We start from the raw sequence: 15,716 nt of genomic DNA, 5'->3' as shown, positions 1-15,716 counted from the left end.
TAACAAGCGAGAGGGAAAAGGAGGGAAAGGTAAAAAGAACTAAGCACGTAGATAAATAGGATAGTAAAGATAGGAAGGATATAAAAAAAAAAATAATAATATGGATTTTGTTGGCCAACTATTGTTTTCCGTTTTGTCGTGAATGTCTTATATATATGTAATACATGTACTGTCTTCCTCTGTCTGAGTTCGTGTGTGTGTGCTGTAGGGGTTTATGTTCTCCCTTTGTTTGCGTCTCTCCGTTACCTGACCCCCTGCTGTTCTGTGTTGTGATCGCACTAAATGACCTATTTTTGTACACATCTCTCTGTCTTTCTCTATCTCTATCCCACCTTTTTCCTCTCTATATCTCTCTCCCTCTCTCTCTCTCTCTCTCTCTCTCTAGATGTCATACGTGTACCAAATGGCTCGTTTAGATTGCGGACGACTCTCACTCTCTGAGAGTCTCCCTATTTCCTCTTCCTTTTTATGGTAAAACCGTGCCTCGCTGGCACCAGTCTGATTGGATACTTATTGAACGCGAAGGTGTTCAGCGAAATTGACCGAAACTAAAATGATTGTATCTCGCCATATTACTACCTCTCCTTTCTGCAAAATGAATGAACTCGAATTGGCTGAGAAGGAAAGGACAGGTAAGACGACTAAGGTCCCCCAATCTGGCCATTTATAGGGGAACTGTATGTCAATGGCACCTTATTTCTTTGTTCATCAGAGACGAACGCCAACGTCTAGATTGACCCCCAATGCCCAGATTGCCCCACCCCCCTTTTTTTTGCACCCAAGCGCGAGCGCCCGAAGCATCCCCACTCCATTTGGTAGACCCCCGCTGCTGTCCCGGATATAAACATGATGACCATGAGTAACTGTCGTCCCTCGAGAAAACCCTGTTTTACCTGACTCTCGATGATAGCGCCCCCGCCCTGTTTGAAAAGGTTAGCCAGCCTTGAAGGGAAATGTTCCGAAATGTTGAATATGATGAAATGCACAGTTGATGGGAATCTTATTTATCCTCACTAGAGTTATAAATTGGACGATGAATAAACTTGGCATGAACTCAGTAGGAATGCCGACATATGCACTGCTTGGTAATAGACCTCTGACTGTGACCGATGAGCGTATCTCCCAAATGCGTAGGATTAAGGGAGGAATTCACATGCATAGATGTCTTCGTCTACCAGTTCTCTAAAAGATTGTTTTGTACCTATTCAAAGATTCACGATCACCGGAGGAGAAGGGTCGGACGTGAGGTACAGCCTTGCTGCAGATCTTGAGACACATGTGACCTCGACCAAAGGTGGAGCTGCAGAGCAACAAGATGCGGGACGAGACAGCAATTTCAAACGTGGAAAATGAAACTTGACGGGCTGCCCTGAAGCCCTCCGTCTGCTAACCCACGTGTGCCTGGAGTCTCCGTCCCCCTTCTTTGGGCCCGATTGATGGGCCTGCCTGCTTGTTATCCTTTGCTCCCTTGGTCTCTTTTGTGTGTCCCAGGAACTCTGACCCAACTCCTCCTCTCTCCTATCGACTGTTTGAACAACGCACACCCTCTTTTCCATGTGACTTCACGCCAAAAGGAAGAACGGCATTCAGGTGGGAATAGGGTATTGCCACGAAAATATAGGTGCCGAGCATAAGGCGCCACTAAAAGGACTGGTTAGGGAACAGGACTGTGGTCTAACAGCAGAGGACAGACCGCACCTTGCAACGCGAAAGGTTGAATACGAGCTGGACCTATAGCTCCACCGCCGGTGCTCAACAGCGCCAACGAAAGGATACGGACTAGAGCCTACCAGTGATGGCTCACTGCTAAAAAGACACTGTGACGAAGAGATCTTGTGTACTGAACTGAATTCCGCCCTCAACTGCTTGGTCAAAATGTTCATTGGTCACATTTTTTTAGTCAGAAACATTTATGCTATGTAGTGCTTTTGAATGTTAGGAACTCGACAAATGCAATTTCCTATGTGCTGCATTCTGCCCATCACATCAACTGTCCATGATTATATGCCAATGTTAGTATTGACAAATGCTAATTCTTCAACCACGCCTGTTTACTTGTACCCCCATCAATTACAAAAAAAATGAACTCTGTAATGTAAAAAGGGGCGACTGTGGAAATGTGAGAAATTGATGTACATAAACAGCGTTCTTTATTCCATTTTCCCGCTCCTCTCCCTGTAAGCACCATGAATACCGTAAACTATTGACCGCATCACTCTGCCAGTAAAAGCCCGCACCCATATGTACATGACAGCCATTTTAGGCACCCTGGCCTTTTCCTGCTCATTAGAATCACCGGCTTCCCTTCTGCGCATATCTGAACCCCCCCTCCCTCTCTCACATGCATAGGCTATGAAACCCTCTCCCTCTGCGCGACCCTGCCCTGAAAGGCAACCCTCCTGCTTGACCCACGCAAACCCCCCCCATTCCCTCTTGAAGAGGCATCCTTCGCCTTAGCTGACATAGCCCTCCCCAGCTGCACCTGACTGCCCCCGCTCTCTCATGTACGGGTCATAAGATCTCTCTCTCTCTATGCGACTCTGTCCCTGTGTCCACCCTGGCTCCCCCTCCCTTCTCCTCACACGGGCAAGTCATAAACCTTCTTCTTCTGCAAGACCCTGTCCTTGGGAGTCACGGCCGCGCCTGACCAGCACCTCCTCTCCTTTCATGAATAACCCCTCTGTTAGTAAACCCTCCCTCCGCGATTGACTGTCCACACATGTCTGAGGTCATCGCCTAAGCCAGGAGATACTGTTTACTGCTCATTGTATGGAATCACTCCTCTTCAAAGGACCCACTATTGATCCTGGGCACCCCACCCCCTGGGCTACGATCAGGCGCACACATCCTAAAAGTTGGCGGAACACTCAGCTGCGTGATTACCCTCCCCTCTTATCAGCAGGTCAAGGGTCCCTATTGTGAACATATGTGGGGTAGGATTGACACGAGGATCATGGGGATGTCCTTTCCGTGTTTCACAATGTCATGATTGTAATGCTAAGTGTTCTGTAAAGTATAAAAGACGACGTTGCAGCTCACTTGTTAGAGCACCTCCCGATGACACCTTGTTTTGTGTCGGAAATGACAGGCTCTCCTCATGAGCCATAAATCCTGTTCTTGTGATTCCTGCTCCCAGCGCCCGTCTCTTTATTTGGTAACTATTCAGAATGGGAACTAAGAGGCGCACAGCGCCAGCAGCCTGGGCATCGATGGTAATATGGGCTCCTGTTCCACATCCCACCCTCCCTTGGTGCTGTGACTGCGTCCCCCCTCCGACTCCACTTAATGGAACTCTGCTCTCCTGGTTTTTTATTTTTTGGCTCTTGACCTGAGAAATTCTACTATGTGTAAATATATGTATATAGAGATAACTCTAACCACTAGTATATGCAGTAGACCTTTGTACTCTCTACCATTCCTATGTAACTCTTAGAGTATATCCATTTGTATCACTTCATTTAATGACTTTACTACTTGTACATGTGCAATTTTTCTTTCTGTTTGTATCTCCTCCTTGTGTGACTTTACATCTTGTACATTTGCAATTTTTTCTGTTTGTATCTTTTATGTAACGCATGTAATCCTAAGTCCTTATGTTTTGCAACTGGTTCTTATGTAAAGCGCTCTGACACCTTTGGGTAAAGTCCGTGCTATAGAAAATCGCATTAAATAAATAAATAAATAAATAAATGCAGAATGCAATGTCGTCTGTTAAAGGCCTCTTCCTGAGACATGGGCTCAAAACTCCGTCTGTGGCTTATAACAAGAGAGAGCCTTTAATGGCTGTTATAGCCAGAAGTGGGAAAGCTGTAATACTATTAGAACATTCCACCTGCTGAGGGTATAATGTTCTAAATTAAACAAGGAAAACTAGAACAAGCATTTTAATTTTGGAGCTGAAGGCTACACCTGCGAGTGTTAGCCCTCTTCCATTCCATTGATTTAAATGGATGCCCCAGAATTCCAAAGCTCTACATATTGTTTCTGTACTCTTTGAGTATCCTTAAGTCCCTTTTCACGATCAGCTACACTATCCATGCCGATCGCACACAGCGGAAGTTGTAAATTCCACTAAAGTCTTGCAGTACAGTGACACTACTAGCTCACCCTTACTATAGGAAACATAGGATTGCTCGCCACAGGCTTCGAAAAGTGCTTGATCATAGGGCCAATGCAATAATTTTTGGACCTTATCAAAGTCTTCCTCATTACTTCACAAGGGCATCCTCTGTGAGTTCTAAGGACAATCTGGAGCAGCACAGCTGCAAACGCCTGAGGAAGCGCCTTGTCTGACTGAAACACTGCACTTAAGCCTCATCAAATCCTCCGCTTTGAAGTCTTACTTTTCCTGTAATGGAGAGCCTTGTCTTTTCACCTTACTCCCACTTGCATCCTTAGATGAACCATCAAGCGTAAGAAAAAAGACAGCTCCTTTTCCCCAGTTCTGCACTGCTAACAGTTACCAACAATAGACATTCTAGAATGTTTTCATGTTTGATGATGTCAGCTTGGGTTTGAGGCACAATGTGACATCATTCACTGGATGATACCTTTAGCTCCCAGAAATCTTGTGCCTTGTCTCCTGTGATCACATGTTGGTCAAATCAGATTCTCCTGTAGGGTCCGCCTCAAACTGCTGAGACACGCTCACCGATTTATGATCCTCGATGCCCTTCAAGCAATTGCCCTAGCCACACTAAGGTCTTAATTAGTCTCTTCTATATAGTTATTAACTGGATTAATAATGCGCAGATATGAGCCTGACTCTGAACTAGCCTCACTGTTTTTTCAGGGGCAGCACCAGGAAGTCTCTCAATTTCTATGGTGCTCATCTGGCATTGCACCCCTCCCATAAACCCTTACCTTCTCCCACCTCTTGCGCAGTACTCACCGGAGGGGTAGGTGTAGGGCTGGCAGGAGTCTAAAGGAGGATGAAAAAACATTATTGTTAGGATGGCTAATACAGTCTACTCTGCCCAAAGTACTAAACAAGGCCCCCAATTTTAAAGAGTGAGTGTTTAATGGCCAATGCTGAGAGCAGCCCAGTGCATCCCAAACATGTCTATACAAAGTAACAAACTTACCGTTGTTTTTACTTGGTCTGAAAGAAAAGGAAAGTGAGAGAGAGATGTCAGTATTTCATACTTTGTTAAACTGTGCACAAAAGGCCAGTGCGTCCAATGCAGCCTGCCTTGTCCTCTCAGTACCTGGGGGCTAGTGGTTCTGAAACTATTTTCAGAGTTGGGGTGCTGAAACCATCGTTTCAGGGAAGCTCCACTTCCTGGGGTGTGATCCACAAACATTTCCCCCCAGTAAATGAGGAGTGTCTGGGAGCTCTGCTTCTGTTCTCTCTATGACCAGAACCAGTGCATCATCTAGACACTCCATGTGTACTGTTCATGCTCTGGCATCAGCACGTCTGCCTATGCTCTGGCGCCTGTGCATTTGTGTGTGCACTAGCACCTATGTATCTGTGCCTGCTCTAGCACCCGTGCATCTGTTGGTGCTCTGGCACCTGTGCATTCACTAGACCCTGTGCATGCTCTGGCATCTATGCATCTGTACATACTCTAGCAACTGTTCATCTGTGTATGCTTCTAGCACCTGTGTATCAATCTGTTGTCTGGAACCTGTGCATTTCTGCATGAACTAACACTTGTTCATCTGTGTATGCTCTGGCCACTGTGCATCTGTACATACTGTGGCACCAGTGCATCTGTGCATGCTTTCACACCTATTGCATCTGTATATATTCTGGCATCAGTGCATCTGTGCATACTCTGACGCAAGTGCATTGGTGCATGCTCTGCCACCAGTGCATCTGTACATGTTGTGGCACTAGTGCTCTGTACATGGTCTGGCACCAGTGCATCTATATATGCTCCAGCATCTATCAAAGATCTGGTTCATGTATATCTGCTTATGGTCTGGCACGTGTGCACCTGTTTGTGGCAACAGTGCATCTGTACATGCACCAGCACTCTTGCCACCTTTGTGACCACAAGCAGTGTTCTAGTCCCATCCTCTTGCGAATTTACCAAGAGTGTACTTACAACATGAATACTCAGGACAGCACATTGAATCTTCGTCAAAATGGCGTTCAGTCTCAAATCCAGGCCCGCAGTCTATTGCTGGGGAACATGTTGAGCAAACTGACGATGGAAGAAGATGGAAAGAAAAAAAACAACAGTTAGTCCATTCTAACCCCAACGGTCTACAGAGCACAGTGCATATCTACCAGTTGCAACACAGTGCATATCCAACTAAGTGGGTTAATACCCATTGTAGGTAAGTAAACTATTATTTTGGGTGGATGGTAGTCTACCACAAGAAAGAAAGCCACTAATCTGTTAAGGTTAGGCAAAAGGATTCAGTAATTTAAGCAAGTGGCGTGACAATAGCCCCTAAAGCCCCGCGGTGTGGAGGGAATACTGAGCTCCAGGGGGCCCTCCTCTAGCACTGTCCACAGGCAACAGGCCCCTGAGCTTAGAGCTCTCGATTGGTCTGGAGCGTCGGTGCCCCCTCCATATACTTTGCAGGGGGACCCCCTTAAGTTTAATTTCACCTCGGATTTAAACCTGAGCTTAAGCCTGGTAGATATGGCACAGATAAAACAGACTTAACTTAGAGGAAATGTGTAAAGCATTTAGGTGTTCCAAAACAGTTAAGATGTAAAACAAACAACCCAATGAAATTCGCACTCCACTTTATAAAACTAGAGAAAAATTTAATACACAAAATGACACCAAAACAACACAAATCAAATAAGGGGAACTGTAGATATAAATTTTAAAATATTCAACAGATGAAGCACAAAGAAAAAATACTTTTCACGTGTGACCACAGCCAAGGTGCAATTTCAGGCCAACCGCAATGGAGAGCGGTTTCGGCTACACCAATCAGGTTCATTCCAGTCAAAGATTTTACCTATTGACCCAGTCTCTGAAATGAAAGTCAAAATCCTCCAAGGGGGCAAGGTTGCAGACTGTATGCAAGAGCATCCTCTCGAAGCTGGATAGCCATTAGATGATGATCGTTGAGGCTGTTGGTTTTTGCAGGATAAATTTGGAGTGGGAAAAGTTCATATTTCGCACCCAGGGAAATCCCCTCATCGGTCATACAATTATCACGTCTTTGCCTGGTCAAGATTTCTTTATTTTGACTTAGTGCCATTTTTTGGAGCTCAGAATCAGCCAGCGGTGCAAGGATGTGGGCTGGATCTGAGAAGGTAACCCCGAAGTCAGATAGGCTTGCCACAACAGTTCGCTAAACAGGATGTTCGAGCAGCAAAAACTCTGAGCTGTAACAACTTGAAATCTTCACCCTCTTAGGTTGCACCCTTGTCAAATTGACTTGGGGGGTTTCTCTTTGCCCTCTGGAGATCTGGAAGTACAAAATGTTTCTAAGTCCTAACTTCAGAGATTGTTGCAGAAGTCCAACTAATCAAAGCCAAGGGTCCTAGGACAACAGGGACAGCACTTAAGGGTCAGAACGTACTCTAGCAAAGGGCAATAGGAGGGTCTAGTCCTGGTCCAGTTGCTTTTGATCTAATGGGTACTTCAGGGAAAAGGCCTCTTGCAGCTGGTTGTGTCCTTGTAGCTCCACAGGAGGTCGGCCAACTGACCCTTGGAGTCCATATATTTTTCCTGAGTGCAAGAGGGAGCAGGTCCAGCTGTTCAGGTCTGAAACAGCAGGTTCAGTGCTTTTTCTGTTCTTACACAGGTCCAGAAAGTGCCCATTTTTGTACAGTTTAGTAGCCAGTGGTAAGGGTGACTCCTAGACACTCCCGAACCAATGGAGAAAATGTTGCAAGGCCAACTCTACCTGCTTTTGCAGCACATACAGTGTGTTCTACAGCAAACTTGCCTAAAGGCACTTTTCCATGGGGAATCCAAGATGACACAGACCTTTTGGCCTTGAAGGAAGCTTGTGTGGCAGGCAGGTGTATGTTTAGGGAAATGAGGAGTCCGTTATTTTTAGCTACAGCAAACTGGTTCAGAGACCAGCTCTCCCTACCACTGAAATGGTGTCCGACTAGCTTTTTGGGGCTTAAAGAACAAAGGCTTCAACTTCCTCAGGTCTCCCTTACACTAAAATATGAAAAAGCAGGCTTCACCTCTCTCCCTTTCTCGCTAAAGAAGTTCATGGAACCTCCCAAGTTGCCCTTCCTAAGCTAATATGTATCACACTCTTAACATCCAGCCTTCCCGTCACTGGGCCGAAGCCATTGTCTCTGCTCAAGGAGCAGTTTTCACACTACATAAAGGTCAAGATCTGGCAGGGCAGCTGCTGTCATGTCAGGCTATTGCAAAGTATCCACCAGAATCTTCAGGCAGGGAAAAAGGTAACCATCTAAAAGTTACTTTTGATAAGTATTTATTAAAAACCTAACTTCACCATTGAATTGTATGCTTTTTTATTAAATCTTTAAAGAGTTGTTGAACCATTTCTCTAGCATTTACCAAACCTGAGATAGCAAAAGTAATATATTAATCTGAACTCTAGTTTTAATCATAAGGCAGCAAGAGCCTTCCACTGTGAAAATAGCGTTTCGAGGTTTGCCACTTTAGTGACACAGTGACATTACATTTTTACAAGTCCCACATTCAAATCCCATTCACCCTTCCTTGTGGGGTACAAGGCCCACATAGGTGGAGAAGTGTGGCTCAATGGTTAGAGCAGCAAAGCCTGATGCAGAAGTCTGGCCGGGGACCAGGGTTCAATTCCCACCTCGGCGGGTCTTGGGCTCAATTTCCTCGGACCTGATAATTCTCGCCTCAATGCCTATTCTAATCATGAGTCTCACTCTGCAACTCTGGGCAATAGCTTGCTTAATCTCCACAACGGCCCCAACAACGCTAGGATGCCTGGCCTCACCTTGGGGGTGCCCAGGAGTGGGCACTTCACAGCGAAAGGCCAGGAAGGGTTCCTTAGCGGTATTTGTACAAAGCGCTGTGTTGCCTCCGGGTAGTCGTGCGCTATACAAATACGTAATTATTATTATTATCACATAGGGGGTAACTTCTTTAATATTAAAAAGGGTGTTTTCTCCAGTCAAATTGGTTATTTTGACAGGCAGGACTGCAGGTTTAAACTTCAGTGGCCATGCTACATGTTGGCCCAAAACCATGTTTTCCTGGTCTCAAATTGTGGATGGCACAACAAGTGCTCTATACCATAGGTAACATTTAACTTTCCATGACCTGGGATAGTATTCACACCATGTACTATGGCCTTAAAGGAGAGTTAAATATACCTAACAGGGATTCGCTCTTTTTACCTTTCTTAGGGGTTGGACTACATTCACTGGACACTGGACAGAAGTGCCCCAGTGTTCAGAGTCGAAGTGTTAGCAATACAATTTAGCAAACAATGGGGATGACCACACAAAATGGGGCATTTTTTCTTCCACTCTGTGTGAATTTGTTAGCTGTGTCCCTACCTGGGCCAGCATTACACCCATCTGTTCACACTCATATCAGTAGTTGTGGCAGTATGGTAGAGAAGAGAGGCGCCAAATGATGCACATGATTATGCCAGCTTGATAGGCCTAGACAGGCCAAATTGACAGCCTCTTGTGAATACCAACCATCAGGATAAGTCGACCATGGCAGCTGGGGAAGGCAAATGGGTTCCATAGTTAAAAGTCAGGAGCCTTTTAGGATTAGATTGCTTGATGACGATTTCTCATTCTACAAGTTTACATTTTTTTCCAGAATGTTTCTCTTGCAGGCCGTTCGCCTGGTATTCCATGGCTTTGTGGACCACCAAGGTGCTAGCTCTATAGTGATACCAGGAAGCACTCTACAATCTGCCTGTCAGAGGTGGAGCCAAAGTAATTCTGTCATCCCAAGACAGTAACACCCCTTGCCTAGCCAAGGGCTGACACTTCTTAAGTGCCCTGTGAGCCCAATGGGTGTTGCGCACCTGATTGGGTGCATGTGATGGAAGCGGATAACGACCCATTATGAATCTGATGTATACTTCCTGCCCTCACTGTGGTCTCCTCCTTTACTCCATGTAACGCCTGCCTTTCTACCCCGCCAGCGCAGCCACTGGAGCAGCGTCAGGCAGGAGTCAGGCTGCCCCTTTCAGGACAACCAGTACCTGTGCTCGACCCATCACCACCCACGTACCACTGTTCGTTAATGCAGGAACCTTTTTTCTACTCTTTGTTTTTGCCCCACATCATTTATTGAGACGAACGCTTTAATAAAATGCGCATCATTTCGACAATACCTCTAGAAATGTTAGAAATAAGACCCAGGTCAGACGGAGACAAAATATAGCCTCGGGCAGCAAAATGAAAGTGGCGCCCACTAGTGAGTTAGACACCTAAAAAAGTGGCCCATGCACCTGCTGCACCAATGGAAGGCAGGTACGCCCCTGCTCCGTAGCAGCTTTCCACTTCCGGAATGCCCGAGTCCGCCTTGAATTTGGAGACTTCCGCTGCAGGGAAGCCCTCGTGCCGCTGCAGGCGGGTCCTCGGTTGTATGCTGGGGTGGGCTTGAGCAGGGCCGGCGCTAGGCATGGGCAGCGTGGGCAGTCGCCCAGGGCCTCGCAGCCAGGGGGCCTCGCGCTTTCAAATACTTCAGAGTTTGGAGGCCCAGGGGGCCCAGGAGGCCCAAGGGATTTAATCAATATCTGCCTGCCTTGGCCTAATCGCTGCATCTGCATGAGGATAGCAGCGATTAGACAGGTCATTCAAGAGCCCTCACCTGTGAAGTGCGCCCTGCCCCTGGTTAAATAAGAAGCAGGATCACCTGCAGGGCGCAAAAGAAAAGATAGAATGACGGCGCCTCACACTGAAAACTGCTCAGCTCATCCAGGACGAGGGAAAGGGAGCACAGAGTGAATGAAAGGGGTGCGAAATGCGGAATCAAGTGAGAGGGGGCGGGGGGAGCAGATAGGTGTGAGATAGCAGCCAGACAAGAGGTGCAGGAAGAGGAGCACAATCAGAATGTAAAATTGGCTTAACTAGGGCTTTCAGTGTGCTTGGTCCCCCGAGTCTTTACCTGGTGGTAAATTAAAATCGTCATTGAAACGGGCCCCTACCGGACCCTATATTCATGTCCTTTACTTTACTTACAAAAACAATGATCCTGTATCAGCACAATAATTGTATAACATAGTGGCCGGGTTGGACATTCGGGCAATCAGGCAGTGTGTAATGGTCTAATCTGCCAGGTTAGTATTTGACCTGTTTTTTGGGCTGTTTGTTTGCCTGCTTTATGGTCAGATAAACATATTTTTAATGTTGATTTTCATGATATTAAAACAAATCTATGCAATCTCCCATACCAACGTAAACAGCATGTCTTTACAAGTTAAAAACTGCCCTAATTTTGACACTTTTCTAGCTAACTAATTCACTAATGGGGGCCACTTTTATTTTTCTCCTCTCCTTTGGAGCTCTCTTAGTGCCAGAATCCCCGATTTGCATATCATTTTCATTAATCCCATTCAATAGAACAATAACTAGGTTAAATTAATTTAATGTATTTCCACTTATGTACGTATTTTATTAGGAGTTTTAAAGCTATTTCTAACCATTTTACTTATATATCAAAACTAGGTAAGTTGCTTCCTGCAAAGCGGCTTCAAACAATGCCATATAATTAATTTCCAATTGATATTACCTCCTATGAGGTCACTTCCTGTCAGGTTAAATCTTATGCAAATTATAGGGGCCTCGCATGTTCCTATTCTGCCCGGGGCCCCACAAATCCTAGGACCGGCCCTGGGCTTGAGCCCATGATTCTGAAGAAGGGATGCTTAAGTGTGACAGGTGTGCTCTCCGAAGGCCGGATCAAACGATAGCATAATCTGTACTTTAGCAAGATGAGCCTCTGGTGTGCAGCTGCCTTGTTATGCTCAAGCAGGGAAATTGCATTTGTGTTTTTTCATCTAAACATGTCCCTGGGCTTAATCCGCTGCACCGTCAACCTCCGGATGATGCTGTGAGGACAGGACCGAGGCTAGTCTATAACCCAGCTGCGGAACTGTGAACTTCGGGCGCCCTCTGCTGACCAACCATGTGCACGATCTGCCCATCCAAGGACGGAGTGTGTATACAGACACACACCTCTTTTTACAAGTATTTCTGACAGAAACAATACTTTGCTTTATGACATAAAGATGCAAAATATATTTTGATCCCCATTGGAAGTTTGGTGAGTGCAAAAATTCCTGTATCAGTAACACGAGTTTGTCGTGAGTTCCGGTTTTGAGGGTGCCGGTGGTGGCTGAGAAAGGGGGAGCCTCTGCCCCAGAGAAAGTATTTATCGATACGGAGAGCTCTAACATACTCACCGCATTCGTACTCCGGGCAGCAGGACTTGCTCTTGCTCTCGAGCGTTTCTAGAAGGGCGCCTTTCTTCGTGCAGAAAGGTTGTCTGCATACAACATCATCACAAGGCGTCTGCAAAGGGAGTCACAAACCGGAAGGGTTAAGAAAAGAAGATTGTAGTAGCAGACACGGCCATGCCTGCAGTCAACTCCAGTGCAGGGCATTTCTTTATTTATTTAATGCAATTTTATATGGCGCGAACTTTATGCAAATGTGTCAGAGCGCTTAACAACAGCAGGGGCGTAGGAGACACTAAAATTCTGGGGGGGGGGGGGGGGGGAGGGGAAGGGACAGGGACAACCTTGTGGACTTTCCAGTGACCCTATACAAATCAACGCCCGTTAAACAAATACAATTGCATACTTACCAAGTGGAATATTGACAAAAGCAGGCATGTAGACACAGTTTGCAAGTATGCCTTATTGTTATTTACATTCACATAGTAATCAGACCAAATGTTAAAAAAACATGGATATGAATCTTGCATCTTCCTGCACCATGCAAACAAAGGTCGCTGACTTCTGGTGAGGGTGTCATGTTTGTAAGCGCATTATGATTTGAAAACTACCTGCTGCTGCATTCCTGGTCTCCAGCAATTTTCAGGCAACAATCAAAATGTGAAGATAACTTTGGTGATTAATGTTCTTTATTGAGAGAGATCAGAGGTTTGTCTAGTGGAAGTTTTGTCTCATGATAAGGTAGAGACAGTGGGGTAACATGCCTGCTGCAACGAGCGTGTACCATGCAGATCACAAAATGCATATCATGTAAATAGGTCAGTGAGTTACTGCTTTTGTTTGAGAGATTATTTTGGTATTTGCAGTTTATATGTTAAAATCCTAACATTGAACAGTGAGCTATTAACCGTCATCAAAGAGCTGCATGAAAACTTCAAGGTATAGATTAGAACATTATGATTTTTCCCCAGTCTTTCCTTATCCTAAAGTTGGAAAATGGGTTAATTAGGATAGAAATCAATTCTGATTATTAAAGAGAACCCCCCAACCATGGTGTTATGTTTTAAATTAATTCTGAGTTTGTGCTTCTTTAGTGTTGCAAAGCCATCCTGTGCCCTCCCCAACGTTTTGCTGACTGGTACTGGTGGTACCTGACTCTGACTGACCCTGGCCACTGCCTGAACAGGCACAGGGCCAGTGTTATTCTGAAAGAGACACTTAAAGATACTGTGAAACACCTACATACACTAGGGTGCACTATGGATTAGGGTACCCCTATGATTGGCATGACCTCTCCTATAAGGCCCTAGTTCATAATAGGGCAGGGAGATTAGAACTACCTTTAAGTCCCTAGAATAGAATAGGGCATGGCAGTTTAGAGGCCAGCAGTCCTTTCTGCGTTTTCATGTGTGCACTGCTGAAGCCTGAGGTCAGTTTAAAAGTAGCCCTCAGTTGTAGGACTGCTTTTAAAATGCAAATTGTGCCCAAACTCGACATTTGGGCTTGGGGAACTTATAAATTGATCAACTACAATGCTGGGGCAAAATTAAGTTAAGTGGAAAAATGTTTTCAACTTAACTATGCTGTATCATATTTACCACATAATACATCATCTGCTGCATAATCTAACAATTTGACCCAAAACAATTTTGTAGTTCAAACGGATCAAAAATTACTAAAAGAAATGTGATTTATTTTCTGTGAAGTGCAGGGCCCTTTGCAAAGGTTGACTGGTCACCTTTCCCTCTGCTGCATTTGTATGTTACACAGGTACTAATGAGGCAAAAGCTTTGCAGAGGCTGTTAGTATGTATAAATATGTTAAAATAATAAAGTAACGTAAAATGCACCGCATCACACTGCAGCCTTTTTATTGTTGCATCATTTAGTCAACACTGCAACATAATTTTGGCCTCCATTGCTGCATAACTCCAGTGGCCCAAAAGAAGGCTGCACATGTTAAAAGTGTTTGTGCATGAAGCAGAGACCATGAAGTTTCTAAACTTAAGGGCTGATTACGGAGGCAGGCGGACTTCAGTCCATCCGCCATCGAATCGGGGAATGGAACCGCTGGCCTTCAAGATGGCGGCCCCACGATAGGCATTACAATGCGACCGCCACTATGGCGTTCGCTGTACCTAGCTTTTACATTGCAGCAGGTGCTGCTGGCTGCATCATCTGCCGCAATGTAAAAACTGACATGTTACATATATCACTGCACTACACGGCAGGCACAATGCGGTGCCTGCCACATGGTGCAGGGATATGTAGGGGGCTTCTTAGATGCCCCCCAGGTCCCATGTCTGGGGGCTGGGGGAAAGGGGCCGCTATGGGCCTCCAATGTCCCTTTCCACCAAAATTTCATGGTGGGCGAACTGCCATGGATAGGCTGGTGGGTAAGGGGTATCGTAATCCTTACTGTGGTGCCTGGTAGGTACCACCAGCATTGTAGGAACCACAAGCCCCTCCTCCGCACTGGCGGGCTCAAGGAGCCAGTCGGGTGCGTGGCGGTTGGTCTTTCCGACCACCAGGGAACCACCCGCCATTGTAATATGGTTGGCGTAGATGCAGTCACTGATGGCGGTGGGACCGCCACTGACGGGGTGATGTGGCGGTTCCACCTCCATTATAATCACCCCCTAAGTTTGGTGTGCATGCAAATCCTACATTGCCAACCCCTGGTAAGTTGCACCACTACTGCTGAAAAAGGCCAATGGAGGTACCAATGGATGCAGTGGACTGGCTTCAAGGGTCTTGTGACCTCACTGTCAATCTAGGGTGTGCTTCTTTGTATGCCTGCTTGCAAGACTGGAGGTAAACTGAAGTATGGATTGTGGTGGACAGGCCTTCAAGGTTAACTCAGACTGTAGGATTAAGCCATAAATCTTTTAGTTTTGAAAGTAGGAGGTTTGCGCAGTAAGTTTTCAGCATTGCATGAAGGTCTGGAGCCGCCTGATAGTTTGAGTTTATTCACCAGGTAGCGAGGAGTAGAAGTGTGTAAAGCTTTATGTATGATACAGGCAGTCTTGTAAATTGACCTTGCTTAGATGTAAAGCCAGCAAAGAGAAAAATGTATGGGTGTGATGTGATCATTTTTTTTGGGACCCATTTACGAAAAGTGCAGCTGAATGGAGGATGGATTTTACAGAGGAAAGGTGAGTTTTGGGGAGGCCAGCAAGCAGGGAGTTGCAGTACTGCAATGTGGTGAGAACCAGTGATTGGACCAAGGTTTTCAGGTCTTGCTCCGGAAAGAAATGCTGAACCTCCCAGAGAAGGTGCAATTGGTATTGTGTGTTCTTGGTGATGGTATTGCTATGGGAATGTAGGTTGAGTCTTTTGTCTAGGCTTAGGCATAGGGATTTGGGGCTGTCAACAATGGTAGGTATATTGTTAAGTATGTTCAGATTGTCC

At 45.7% G+C, this 15,716-nt stretch overlaps 1 protein-coding gene across 1 annotated transcript in view; it reads right to left on the bottom strand.

Moving 5' to 3' along the window:
- LOC147701547 (uncharacterized) overlaps positions 1 to 15,716 on the bottom strand; it is a 116,651-nt gene that overhangs the window by 86,703 nt on the left and 14,232 nt on the right. The window contains exons 4-7 of the mRNA XM_086929352.1: positions 12,313 to 12,421; positions 6,054 to 6,152; positions 5,085 to 5,101; positions 4,892 to 4,921 (exon numbers count right to left, since the gene is read on the bottom strand). Of these exons, the coding sequence (XP_086785478.1) occupies positions 4,892 to 4,921; positions 5,085 to 5,101; positions 6,054 to 6,152; positions 12,313 to 12,421 (255 nt within the window). The remainder of the gene's footprint in view (positions 1 to 4,891; positions 4,922 to 5,084; positions 5,102 to 6,053; positions 6,153 to 12,312; positions 12,422 to 15,716) is intronic.

This window comes from Lissotriton vulgaris, chromosome 7, assembly GCF_964263255.1.
Source record: "Lissotriton vulgaris chromosome 7, aLisVul1.2, whole genome shotgun sequence".
Lineage (NCBI taxonomy): Eukaryota > Metazoa > Chordata > Amphibia > Caudata > Salamandridae > Lissotriton > Lissotriton vulgaris.
The sequence above is the reverse complement of the archived record's forward strand: the minus strand, read 5'-3'. Positions and strand labels throughout refer to the sequence as shown.